Raw genomic sequence first — 14,354 nt, 5'->3', positions numbered from 1 at the left:
AAACAGAGGAGATGAAGAGAATTTTTATTGGAATCCGGAGTATAAATGATGACACCACTGTTTGTTGTTAGGAGAATCAAATGCTCCCATGGACATGCTGGGTTTTCTCTCCAGAACTTAATGGCAAACATCCCGTTGTTCCAAGACTTCAGTAACAGACTCGTGTGCAATTACGTATCTGACACAATATGAGATCTTTTCCCTTTTATTTATGCACCCTTTTTCTTCTTATTTATTCATCTCTCATGCAATACATCCATCCGAACTGGTTTCCTCTCAGCTCCCTCCTCCCTTATCCAGGCCTCCTCCATTTCCCTTCAGAAAAGAGCATGCTTCCCAGGGATAGCAACTGAGCATGGCATAATAAGATGCAGCAAGACCGTGCATCATCACTGCTGAACTATAATTAAAGACTCTGTGAGTCAAAAGAGTGCTTCCCCTTGATTAAAATACAAATCGACACCACAATCTATGCACACTGATTGTCCCCTGCAGAGAAGATGGTGCTGTCTATGCAGGACGAGGGCAGCGCAGGAACTTGTCCTCAAATGTGTCATAAAGCCACCATTTCCTCCACACTTCTCAGTGCGAGGCACGGCTGCAGTGTTTGACATTAAGAAGCCTAAGGTTTCCAACTTCTAGTTAAGAATCATATTTTAAAAATAGAAAATGCCTGGAAGTCATTATTTAATTTTTCAGTGTCCAAAACTTTAGTTTTCTTTTCTTTCCTTCCTTCTTTTTTTTTGTAAAATAGAATTAAGTATGTCGTCTTCACAGTGAATTTAATGTACCAATATTTCCATTCAAAAGACATTTATACTTGAAGTTTGTAGGGGTAGCCCCAGCCAATCACCTTGCTTGTAGGGCGGGGTCGCCTGAGGATATTTTTTACTAATAAATATTGCTGGTGTGCTCTCCCCCTCCCCTTCCGCTTTCCTGTTCTCCGCCGGAACCTCGGGTTCTATAAGTCTTTTACCAATTAAAGCTGAATATATTATTATAATTTCTGTCTGCCTTCATTTACGCCGCTACAGAAGTTTTATATGAAGCCAAATTCCAACTTTTAAAAAATCATTCGAACCCTTTCTCTAACAGTGAAATCAGTCGTATGGTCTTCAGATCTGAATCATGTGTGTCACTAGGATGGCTTCGGGTCAGGATGCTATGAGGGCAGTAGCTGGGTAGCTTCACTCTTCCAGAAGGTTCTGACCCTCTTGAGCCCCAATGGACGTCATGTTCTTTGTTTATATTCGATTCGGCATCTCCCTTCTGGCTGGGGGACACCCACCAAATGCAGACAACTCTAAAAAGCAGAAATGTAGAAGAGATACAGAAACGAATACAGAAGTCAGCAGCTTTAGTTCTGTCTTCCCCGGCTGTGATTTCTAAAAGGTACAAAGCGGAGGCTGGAAGGCTGGGAAATGCTCGTACTGCCAAGTTTCAAAACACTGAGCATCAACTTTACCGTTGGAGGTGTAGGGAAGAGAAAGTGAGCTTATTTTAATAATCTCTCAGCTCCACATACATTCACCTGGGTCTGCCTGCTGCCCACCCTTCTCCCTATCAGGCTGAAGGTGCTTTCTACATCCCTGGCTCAAAAGCTATGACACCTTGTGTAGGAAAGTCAGACAATGTGGCACGGATACAGGTATGAGCATGAGTCAGCTGAAACACGGCTGACACCCGATACCAAGGGGACAGGGTCAGCTAATGATGGCTGACAGTAGATGCCTGGGGAGCCCCAAAGGAAAACAGAGACGCAAAGACAGATGACCGCTGCTGAGAGAATGCCACTTTGTGTGACTCTACAGAAACATGACCTTGAGGTTGGAAGGGAATGCCTTTGCCTTCCTCTTCTGTGGTGGTTTGACTAAGAAAAGTCCCCCACAGCCTCAGTATTGGAACACTTGTTCCCCAGTGCTTCTGATATACACAGAAGTGTATCACAGTGGGTAGGCTCTGCATTCAGAAAGCCTGGCCAATTCCAAGTTACCCTTTCTGCTTCATGTTTGTGGTTCAAGATGTAACTCTCAGCTCCCTTTTCCTGCCGCCAGGCCTGCTGCTTGCTGCCATGTCTTTCCAAGCCATCATAGACCCTTCCTTATCCCTTCAGAACTATAAGCCCAAACAAACACCCTCTTTTATGAGTTGCCTTGATCATGGTGTTCTATCACAGAGACAGAAAAGCAGCTAATATGCCTTCCTACCTGAGCTCTACGTGGGAGTAGGCTAGTGTGCCTGTGTCCCTGCGTGTGGCCTTTGCATGTCAACCTGTGCGCCAGTAATTATGTCTTGTCTCTACATGATTTCTTATATTTTTTTCAGCCTCCCAGCCTTCTATAGCGCCCCTTTTCTTGGCTCTGGAGCTTGGACCTCATACCTGGCTATACTTGGCACCTGCATAGGTACTTGGAAATGACTTGGAGCTGGTGGGCAGACCACAGCCACACTGTTAGTATGACTGTCACGTGTGGATTTGTTTGCTATGGAAGCGTAACATCTGAGTTTGTAGGGTAAGGTAAGGAGTATCAGTCTACTGCTAAAGAAAGATTCTAAGGTTTAGAGATATAAAAAGCTCTGTCGGGGGGGAAGGTCAATGAAGACTGAGAAAGGAGGGGGATACAATTTAGGCAATCAGCCTTTTTATTTTCAAGGACACAGAATGGATTCCTTAACTACCAATCTATTGATAGAATGGATTGCATAGTTCATGAGCCCAGTGAAGTTGAACCCATAGTTACACATGAAGACATAGGTGCTTCTCTAATGAGAGATGCACAGAATTCTGTTTTCTAAGGTGCTGGATGTCCTGCTAGTCCCTGGCCGGAGCTTGCAGTCTACTATGGCCTGTGAGCTCTCTCCAAGCTTGTCAACACGGCAACTCCCTCCCTCTGGCGAAGGGCACCTTGCTCTCTAGCTGACCTTATCTGGAGAATGTCTCTAGGCCTGGTGCCTGAATTATCTCTAGTGTGACCCTGGATACAGTTCCCATGCAGAAGCTTTCTCCCTGCTGCCCTTATTGTAATTAGAAAATTGTGCACAGATGATAACTAAGACTTGATCTAGGAGCTTTATGATAGGAACGTGCTGTTTAATGTAAATTAGGTAATTCCTCAACTACTGTCCCCAATCCTATATATCCCCTGTACTCTGGAATAAAGCTGAGATAGTTCACTGACGTTATCTCCTGGAGGGCTTCCTCTGTCATACTCACATGTTGGACAAGGTCCTGCTTGTCACTTCTACCCGCTTTGTCCCCTTGGCCTCCTTGGCCAGGAGGCCAACTGGCTTTGGGAGAGAAGGAGACCCACACTAGGGATTTGCACCCTAAAAATGCTACAATGAACAAAACCACCTGAACCAGTAAAATATGTGCCTAACATTGGAGTGGTTTCATGGATGGATGCCAGGACTGGTGTGGCATATGGCTTAAATAAAGGTTTGCTGCATTTCCTTGTCATTTGATTCATGAGAGAAATAAAATTATATTTATATTTTTAAAAGGAAATATATGGTCGCGGGGTCACAAGAGTGACAGAGTGGCCCTGCACCTCATCTGTGCAGCACAATAGAGCTGATTCTTTTTTCAGGGGCATAGGTGCTTTTGCCCCACAAAGCTGTACCTGGCCCCACTCCTCACCGGCCATATGGTGGAGTGGGTGATGGAGAGGTGCCCTCTCCTATCTCCACCCCTTGCCACCTGTGGCAGGTGGGAGAGCTAGCATTGACGTCATGGGAGTGGGAGAACCGGTCCTGGTCTTCACCACCTGCAGCACTCGGGCGAACTGGCCCTGCACCTCTCCTGGACAGCACAGCAGAGCTTTGTGCTTACTATCTTTACGGGGGGTGGGGGATCTGCATCTGGTCCCCTTCTGAATGGACCAAGGGATACTACAACATTTAAAACAAAGAGTTCATGTATAGATCTACTGAAGACCTTTATATGGAGCCAAGGTCAAATTTAAGGGATTCCCTCAACACATAACCAGTACTGAAAGCCACACGTTTCTATCAAACTGTAATATTACAAGTCATAATAAAGCTAGTAATTCTAAAAGCACTTACCTGCTTTGGTAATGGGTCCAGAAGGCTGCAGTCATATTTATAAAGCACTAAAATAATACATATTTGGATCTCTAGCAGAGCAAACCACCTGAAGGAAAAACATAAGACAATTGTCTCTAAAAGATGCATGAATACCTACCTCTTCTTAATATCACATATTCCACTGAGTGGTTGGGATGGATGGCTCAGTTGCTTTAGATGATGCATAAAATGCTTAGTTATTAAGCAAACACAATTAATAAAAATCTGCTCTTTAAAGATGTATTTTATCTTTGAGTACATAGCTTATGTCTGTGTGTGCATGTGCACAGAGTATGCGTGTATCCTCAGAGGCCAGAAGATAACCAGGCACATGCACATATGTATAAACAAAAAGAAACCAAAATTTTACACTGTATCTTAGCTAAAGGAAAAGATATGATTTTACCCAAATTTAAATATTTGGACATTCTAGTAGGATTTTCTCTAGTACCCAATGAAGGTAAACTTTTTGGCAATGGCAAAATAAAAGTTTTAGGCATTTACTACTATGTTGAGTTTTCTTCCGTGGCTAACACTAGAATCTGGCCATCGGTGACACTGTATTTTTTTTTTATCAGAGTCCTTCAGAAGCCAGCTGAGATATGTTCATGCTAAGAATGTTTCCCCAACACTTCCATGTCAAAAGAGTGAAAATAATGAGGTGTGTTATTTATAACAGATTCGGCTTTCACATTTAGAAGGACAGGAGTGCACATCTAGGAAGACAACTCACTAAAATACAAACATGGTGAAAATTCCTCAAATACTTAGCACTTGTGGGGTTTCCCCATTTGTACAAATACTTGTCTGGAAACAGCTGCAGGGGCTTTGTGGAAAATGAGTTCCTAGCAAACCCAGCACTGCCAAGACTAGGGCAAGAGGTAATGGCAAAGGTGGGCACAAAGATGCTGCAGGGATCCGGGGTCTGGAGGGAGCAGGGACCTGGATATTCCTGCAGGCAAACCTTGAGATTGACCTTCAGGAAGGACATAAGCAGGCATGGTGACTAATAGTGTTTCAGAGCCAGGGCACCAAGAGAGGGATCATGGCGGCCTGGAGACAGCTGGGCAAGCCCCAGGGAAGGGTAACCAGGGGCTTACAAAGGTGCAGCTGAGGTCAGATTAGAGGGCCACAAGTCCTGACAGGAAAAGGGTGTGATTTACAGCTGTGGTTCAGGCTCCTAACCAGAGTGGCGTTCACAGACATTCCAGGAGAATTCATCGGTGCACACTAAAGATGGATGAAATAAGAGAGTGGTGGGGAGTCAGGTTAGATGACAATAAACTATCACTTGTGGACCTGGATCCACGGGAGAGAACACAGGCGGGGTGCCAGAGTTGGGGTGAAGGTGGGTAAAAGACAGCGCCAATCCTGGATTTCTTGGAAGAGAGCAATGTATATCAAAGAAACAGAATGCTTACGGAGTGCTAGGACCGGGTGGAGCTATTTCCAGTTTAGATGCTCTGATTTTGAGTGAACTTTTATTGTTGCTGTTGTTTCTGTCACTGTTGGTTTCAAGGCCAAGAGATCCTGGAACCCCATATGCAATCCCAGGCTGTCCTTGACCCTCCTCAGTCCCCTGAGTACTTGGATTTCAGGAGTGTGCCACCACGTCTGGATTCTCTCTGACTTTTCGAAAGGAAAACCTCTCTCTCTTCTTCCCTCCTAGAAGTCACTGCAAGCGATGCCAGCTAGGGCTGGAAAACTGTCCCTGTTGCCAGGAGCAGGAGCTCTGCCGTGTATTCCTGGTTGCTACCAGCTGCAGCTCATGAAAATAGAATGCTCTTGCCCTGGAATTCGGAGACGGCAACAGGCAGGCATAGTTACAGAGGCAACATTCATTGAAGCATAGCTAGTCAAGGAGAGGTGTCTCCCCAGCCTCATCTTAAAGAATCTTGGAGGAAAATACAAATCAAGTCTGTGGCAGGAGGCAAAATAACCGTGAGTCAATGGTTCTCCAAGTTTAGCATCTGCCAGAATTTATTGGGAGAACTGGGAAGGCAGAACTCTCCACACCTTACCCTCTGGATTTCTGACTCCAGAGGTCTGGGACAAGACAAAAGATCTGTGTTTTGTGTAGATTTCTAGATAGTACTTCCACTGGCGGTGTGGTGCCCACAACATGGAAATTGATCATCTAGAGGAACTTAGTGAAGAGAAGCGAGGAATGCATGCTGGGAGGTGTAAATTTATCATTCCTTTTACCTTGAGTGCCCAATGTCCACGTGGCAAAGAATACACGAAACGGGTTGGCTGAGGCACCAGACTTTTGACCGAGGATAACAGTAAGTATAAACAGGAAGATGAAAGGTAAACACTTTGTGCTGAGTGAGAAAAACCAAAGGGAAGAAGATATGAAGATAAGGATGGTGTCGGAGGGAGGTGGGGTGAGAAATGATGCAGAGGTAAGAGGGTTTGTTGTTCTTTCGGAGGACCACAGTTTGGTCCACAAGGATGTGCCTTTGCTCTCTGAGCCATCTTGCTGACCCTAATCTCTCTCTCTTCCTCCTCCTCCTCCTCCTCCTCCTCCTCCTCCTCCTCCTCCTCCTCCTCCTCCTCCTCCTCCTCCTTTTCCTCCTCCTCCTCTTCTTCTTCCTTCTTTTTTGAGACAAGTTCTCAATCTGGCTTCCAAATCACAGAGGTCTGTCTGTCTCTGCCTCCCAAATGCCAGAGTTAAAGCCCATGCACCACCACGTCCAGCCCACCCCAAAGAATGCTGCTGGATTCAGTTCTGGCATTTTGCTGAGTTTTATTTTTAAGAATGTGATTTAAAAAAATAATCATTTAATTTTTATTTTTTAAGTATGAAAGTTTCTGTTTTGCTTGAATTTATGCCTGCATCCCATGTGCGCAGTGGCAGCCGAGGCCAGAAGAAGGCATAGGATCATCTGGAACTAGAGTTGTTAGCTACCAGATGGGTGCTGGCACCGAATCTGGGTCCTTCGGAGTAACAAGTCCTCTTAACCCCTGAGCCACTACTTCTGGGTTTCTGCATCAATTGTTCATAGGAAATGTTGAGCTATCTGTTGTTTGCTTTGTAGCGTTTCTGTGCGGAGTTGAATGTGATAGTGCTGACCTCATCAAATAAATTAGGAAATTCTCTCTCCATGTTTCGAACAAGTTTGAAAAGGGTTAAGATTCCTCAGTGATGCACCCAAAGGAGTTGGGTAAAGAAAAACAAACAACACCTAAAAAGAGTAGATGGGAGAAAAACAAACAACACCTAAAAAGAGTAGATGGGAAGAGATATTCAAAATCAGAGATGATGAAAGTAATAAAAAAAGACAGGGAAAATACAAATAATCAATTCTATGAGAAGTTGAGTCTTTAAAAAGATCAATAAACTTTTAGCCAAATTAAAAAGGAAAGACCAAATTTTATAAAATCTGAAATGAAAAGCGAGCCATTACAACAGACGTTGAGGAGATTCAGAAATTCTTAAGGACAAACTTTGTTCACAAAATAACATCAAGTACCTACAATATACACAATTAAAAGCATAAAAGTAATACACCAAAACTTTGGTGGGTACTGAGAGATGGTGAATTTACTGTACCGATATTTTTCTTTTTTCTACTTATCTATAATTATGACTGTTCTAATAGCTGACAAAACTCATTTTAAATGTAAAAGTAAGTTCATGACATTTTGTAAAAGGGGAAAAGATATATTTATAATACTGCTCTCCAATTTTGAAAGAAAAAAGTCATATGTCACTATGGAGAAGCTAAAAGAAACCAATTTCTAAATGTATATGACCGACCAAAGTTAATCACAATGAAATAAGTAACTTAGACACTAACAACCAATGAGATAGCAGTAGTTAATCTCCTGACCAACAAGAGTCAAGGGCCAGATGGATTCTCCAGAGGATTATACATGCAGCACAACTGCATACACAGACTCACAGTGGCTGGGGCTGAATGTCAGGATCTGCACAAAATCCCAGCAAGAGTTCTAGAGGGACCCATGAAGTCCCAGCCCTCTGTTGGGAGCTATTGGTAACTGATGGCTGCTGGGAAAGGGAGAGAGAGTAGAGTCAATTTTCTTCAGGGATGAGATCCAGGAAATGGACCAATAGCCATGCACATACAGGCAGCCCTAGGTGGACTCAGTGGGTATTTTTTTAATGAGAGAAGAGAGAGAGAGAGAGAGAGAGAGAGAGAGAGAGAGAGAGAGAGAGAGAGAGAGAGAGAAGAGGGTAAATGGAAGGAGGGGGAGGGGAAAGAAGATACAAAGTTGGAAAGGAGAAGTGGTGGAATGGTAGAAAAGAAATTGGAGGGAATGAGGGTGGATATGATCCAACATTATATGTAAGTACGACTGTTAAATAAAATTAAAACGAACAACCACAACAGAAAACGACAGATACCATCAGCTTCTCTGTCTATGTGCCTCTCTATTTATCTGGCAGGAAATGACTACTCTAGAAGTCTCAGTAAGTATCCTAACAGCTAACGTTCTTGGTTCAAACACTTGCCATCACCTAAACTAACAACTGTAGGAAGGAAAAGAGAAATCTGGGCTTGAACACACTAATTCACTGAAGGTACAGTGACCCACATCAGTAAAGCCACAGAACAACATGGCTCTTCATGTGAAAATTAAGACTACGAGAAAAGGAGGCAGAGTGAAGTCATGGCAGGACAGTGGCCGACAGCTGACACTTTAGTTCCAGCCCCACTTTCTGAGGAAGGAAACTCTCTGCTTGTATTTTGAGACAGGGTCTCACGTGGCTCAGTCAGGCCTTGAACTGATCCTCCTCCTGCCATCTCCCAAGTGCAAGGATTATAGTCATGCACCACCATGCCCGTCTCTGAAATCCTCTTTCTGACCAGAGGAGAGATGGAAATGCCAAAAGAGCCATCAGTGGCTCAGCTGGGTGATATGAGAGACATCCACAGGAAGGGGTTAGGAGAAGAGGGCAAACCCCTCTGGAAATGTCTCCTTTTCTTGCCACAGAAAAATATCCTATCCCAGGATCCAGTGTACCACAAAGGGCTTGAGGTTCTATTCAACATATGAAAATGGGGGAAAAAAGACTCCTTTTCTGAAAATTTTCTCAGAAAAGACCATGTTCTATTTTGGAAGCCTCCTCACCAAAGTGCTAGATATTACCCGGGCTGCTGTTCAGTTCTTAACAGGCTTAAATCTTAGCTTGACAATGAAGTACCAGAACTAAGTGGCTACAAGAATAAGGACTGCCATTCTTTTAGTGGCTTGTGAGCTCCTCTAAATGAGTCACAGATCGTTACCAGGGCACTGGGAAAAGATAAATGTGGGTAAAAATTAATAAGGGGTTCTGGAAGCTTGGCTAAGAGTCTTGGACCTAATGATACCCATCATCTGATCTCATCCCTAATCCCTTTTTATTTTTTGACAGCTAACATCAATTTATTTTTTTTGTACTTCTCATCTTTTATTTTTTATTTTTTTATTAAAGATTTCTGCCTCCTCCCCGCCACCGCCTCCCATTTCCCTCCCCCTCCCCCGATCAAGTCCCCCTCCCTCATCAGCCCGAAGAGCAATCAGGGTTCCCTGACCTGTGGGGAGTCCAAGGACCACCCACCTCCATCCAGGTCAAGTAAGGTGAGCATCCAAACTGCCTAGGCTCCCACAAAACCAGTACATGCAGTAGGATCAAAAACCCATTGCCACTGTTCTTGAGTTCTCAGTAGTCCTCATTGTCTGCTATGTTCAGCAAGTCCGGTTTTATCCCAGTTTTTTTCAGACCCAGGCCAGTTGGCCTTAGTGGGTTCCCGATAGAACATCCCCATGTTCTCAGTGTGTGGGTGCACCCCTCGCAGTCCTGAGTTCCTTGCTCATGCTCTCTCTCCTTCTGCTCCTGATTTGGACCTTGAGATTTCAGTCCGGTGCTCCAATGTGGGTCTCTGTCTCTGTCTCCTTTCATCCCCTGATGAAGGTTAATATTCAGGAGGATGTCTATATGTTTTTCTTTGGGTTCACCTTCTTATCCTAATCCCTTTTTATAGACCTTAGCAGACATGTCCATGCTGTGAAAAAATATTAGAATGCATTTCTAAATGTTAGAGAAATGCTGAAATTGTTATATAAACAAATACTTGCATTTAATTATATTTAACTAATGGAATTTAAGGGACACAACTATTTACCAAACACATTCCTCAGAATAACACATTATTTCATTCAAGGACCATTAAGTCCACGGGGTTTAGAATTTGCTCACTCTTCAAAAGCAATGTGCTGTTTCTATGCATTAAAGTGTAAAAATAAAAACTATTCATGACACTTCTCAAATGCAAGATTATACAAAAATAATTTACTAATATTATAACCATAAGAATTATTTTATCTGCCTGATAAAGACATAGGAATGAATGTGCTGAAAGCTCACAAATCCCAAATTGTAGTAGATTTAATACTAACAAATATGCATGTTGCATTCCTATGGGAGTTTTTTTCCTTGCAGATTAACAGGACCAAACCCCAGGAAGACAGATTTTCTTGAATGTTTTTATATTGATTATTCCCATGTGGTCTAAAAGCCTTTTTGAGCTCCTGTGTCTCCACAATGCTATAGAAGTTATTCTATATATAAGTCCCCTATTACTTACCATGTGCCATCTTCCTTTAAGTAGGGCTAGTGTTTTTATTAAATGTTTGTGTGTACATCATGCATACAGGAGGGCGCAGGCATGCAAAGATCAGAGGACAACCTTCAGTAGCCAGTCCTGCCCTTCTATCTTTGTGTGGATCCTTGGGATTGAGCTCAGACCACCAGGTTGGCACAGCAAGTGCCTTTATCTGCTGAGCCATGTTTCCAGAGTTTCTAGACCAGGGCTAGCTTTCTATCCTGCCACATCTAATCTCCCCAAACACAGTAAGCTTTTTGAGAACATTTGATATCTTAGAATCTGCAGTTTTTAACATGACCTGAGTTAGAACACAAACTTTGTGGAGGAAGGGGGTTCATCCGATTTGTTTTCAAATCATTCTGAACATTTCAGGTAATGTCAGAATGTATGCTATGAGATGTAGCATACATCCGACAAGTCGTCACTGAATCAGTGAGTAATCACATTAATGTTGATTGCTCAGGAACCATTTAATTGGTTGACTGACTACTATTAATCTATATTAGCTGAGTCTACACTTTTAAGGTATTTTTCGATAGTTGTGTGGTTTCTATTAGTAATGCAAGACACATTAATGACTTTGTAGCTTAGCATTGCCTTGGGATACATGAACACCACTCCACCTGCATGCAAAACACACACACACACACACACACACACACACACACACAGAGAGAGAGAGAGAGAGAGAGAGAGAACCATTTTTTATTCTTAAAAGATAAATTTCTTTTTCATATTTCAAATATTGAAGCCTCACTCTTATCACACCACCTTATTTATTTATTTATTTATTTCTTGGTATAGATCACTGTTAACCTTGCTAAGGATAAGGGTCTTTAAAAATATTCATTTATTTATGTGTGGATGTTTTTTATGAGTTTATATGTGTTACAGTTTATATAACCCAGATCTCAGAAAACTAAGATTATAAACAGCTTGAACCACCTGAGGCGGGGCTTAGAACTGAATCTATATTCTCTGCAAAAGCAATAGGCACTCTTAACTGCCAAGCCAACTCCCCAGTTCCAGAGTTGTTATTTTACCCTGGAATCTAACCCACAGCATTTGCTATAGCCAAGCAGATATTCTCTTATAAGGGTGGGAATCAATTAAAGCCAGCTTGCTTTTGATGGACATTACAGGGGGCAGACAGAGAAAGCATGTCCCATTCTGGTAAGATAGCCAACTCTCAGAGAGTCCCAGCAAGGAAAATTCTTCACACATAATCCCATATTTCTCTCCCACTTGAATCTCATAGTTCAATATGAGCCTGTCAAGTATCACAGGGCTCTTCATTTTGTATTCTATTATTATTAAGAAGTCTGATAACTCACACTACTTACTCTTGCTTGTTTATATCTGGAGGTCTGGACTTCATTAGCAATAGAATTAAGTGGGGTTTTTAATTAGTAAGGTTTTTAAAAATAGATCAGACACAGTCAACATTTGTGTTCAACTCATAGAGTATGGTTACATGATATTTTTCTTCCTTCCCTTCCTATGATGCTATAAAGAAGTGTTACAGGGTATTTGATCACATGATGTGAAGATGTGGCTCTGTCCTTTCTTGCCTGCCTAAGATGCCTTCTGATTGGTTCAATACAGACATGAATGGCCAATAGCTAAGCAGGAGAGGATAGGCGGGACTTCCAGGCAGAGATAGGAACTCTGGGAAGAATCAAAGAGACAGAGATTTGCCAATGAAATGCAGAGGAATTTGAACATATCATACTTAGGAAAAGTACCAAGACACATGACAGAAAATAGATTAATATAATCTATTTATATTAATTTAAGTTTTAACAGCTACTTGGGAGTAATCCTAAACTGAGGCCAAACTTTCATACTCAGGAACAATTCTCTGTGTCATTATTTGGGAGTTGGCAGTCCAAAGAAAGACCAGATTACATTGGTGTTCAATGTGGAGGCCTGTATATCCAAGCATAGGGTCTGTAAGCAGCTGGCATGCTATTCCATGTGAGAGTAAGTAGAAATGCCTTCCAGAGTTCAGGTCAGCAACTTGCCAGAACTGGAGTGGGGGGCCATGGTTCCCAGCCAGTGCCCACAGGCATGAGGCTCAGCTCTCATGGACCCGAGCAGGACAGAGCCAGCCACCAGTGCCATGTGCTAAACAGAGTCTTTGAAGTAGCCTGCAGATATACATAAGGGCTTTGCAACATTTTAAATTTTTCTCCGAGTTTCTCTGGGAAGCCTGTAAATGCTCATGTGTATCCCAGTCCTTCCTGCTATGTCAGTCACAACACGCAGCCTGGACCTTTAAGGCTTGGCTTACTCTATCATAAGGCTGTGAAAAAAGCTAGGTCCAGACTGAGAAGACCTCTGAACAGGTATATTATGTTTGAAAATGTACTTAGTCATGGAAGAAAGAAAAGAAAATAGAAATAGACAGTCAAAAAATAAACAGTTTAAAAATAATAGTCTTGGTGTACACTGCCCAAATGTAGAGAGAGTAAAGTAATATAAAAAGAATAAACCATGTAAGTATGGGAAATATAACACAGGGAATTAGGACCCTACATAATGCTAATTAATACTTAATTTTTAAATGCTAATAAGCAAAAAAACAACAGCTGCTGAGAGACACTGGATAGTGGAAAAAAACTACTAAATTAAACCAACCTATATGTTTTAAGGATGTTTTAACTTCAGAATGTAATTCAGGAAATGTATTGTGTTGGGGGAGTGGTTATGCTTTTGTTTCCTGTGGAAACAAAACTATGAATTCCATCAAATCACTAAAGATCAGAATTGATGGGGGAGACCTGAAAACCTTAGCTGCTGTATAAGCTGGTCCGTTGACATTGGAAACAACTCTGAACCTGGATGAACCGGAATGAGATATGATAAAGCTTGTTGGCTACAGAGTCCTCATGACTTATTATTATATGCCATCCTTTCATATAGCATGGAGATTTATATTACAGTTTAGTTATGCAGTCCAAAGGGATTTATAATGTTGACAGATGTCATTTAACTGCTCAAACATAGAGCAGAGGATCATCTTTAAGTGATTTGCACATACTGCATATACCATACTTGTGCTATGTTATGTTGTGTTAAAGGATAGATTATTAAATCTACTTTTAAATTAAAAAGCAACTACTAGTCTCAAATATTTATATTGCTGTGGATTTTTTATATTGATACAATTTAAGGTTATTTTTGTTATAATATGTTGTTTATGTTTCTACTCTTGATAAGGTATTGTACCTAGGAAGCAGCTCTTATACAATTGTAAACATTCTAGTCTTTAAATGCTATTATTACAAATTGCTTAGGATAATTAAGAAATGCAGGTTAGTAATCATTTATGACAATTAAACTTGTCATCATGTTAGGTATTTTTTTTCAAAGTTAAATAGAGATATATTTTAGATAGATAGGTGGTCTTCAAACACTTCAGAGATCTACACATTATGACATTTAAAATGTTTTAATAACAAAGCTTTTCAAGACAGTGACATATATTTGCTTCTGGCAGAAACAATCTAATTCAAAAAAGACGACGAGCATCGAATCTCCATGTGGAATTTGCTCTAAATATGACAAAGCTAGCCACTGGGCAAGAAACGGCCTTTGCCTCAACTGATGACAGTATACTGTCTAAACTGGACAAGCAGGACACAAAAA

At 41.8% G+C, this 14,354-nt stretch overlaps 1 protein-coding gene across 2 annotated transcripts in view; it reads right to left on the bottom strand.

Annotated features, from left to right (window-relative positions):
- Nucleotides 1–1,097: 1,097 nt before the first annotated feature.
- Cyp39a1 (cytochrome P450 family 39 subfamily A member 1) overlaps nucleotides 1,098–14,354 on the bottom strand; it is a 95,047-nt gene continuing 81,790 nt past the window's right edge. For both annotated transcript variants that reach the window (XM_075980677.1, XM_075980678.1), the window contains 2 exons: nucleotides 4,066–4,153; nucleotides 1,098–1,303 (listed from right to left, as the gene is read on the bottom strand). In XM_075980677.1, the coding sequence (XP_075836792.1) occupies nucleotides 1,232–1,303; nucleotides 4,066–4,153 (160 nt within the window). In that variant the 3' untranslated portion in view covers nucleotides 1,098–1,231. The remainder of the gene's footprint in view (nucleotides 1,304–4,065; nucleotides 4,154–14,354) is intronic.

This window comes from Microtus pennsylvanicus, chromosome 7 (genome assembly GCF_037038515.1).
Source record: "Microtus pennsylvanicus isolate mMicPen1 chromosome 7, mMicPen1.hap1, whole genome shotgun sequence".
Classification (NCBI taxonomy): domain Eukaryota; kingdom Metazoa; phylum Chordata; class Mammalia; order Rodentia; family Cricetidae; genus Microtus; species Microtus pennsylvanicus.
The sequence above is the reverse complement of the archived record's forward strand: the minus strand, read 5'-3'. Positions and strand labels throughout refer to the sequence as shown.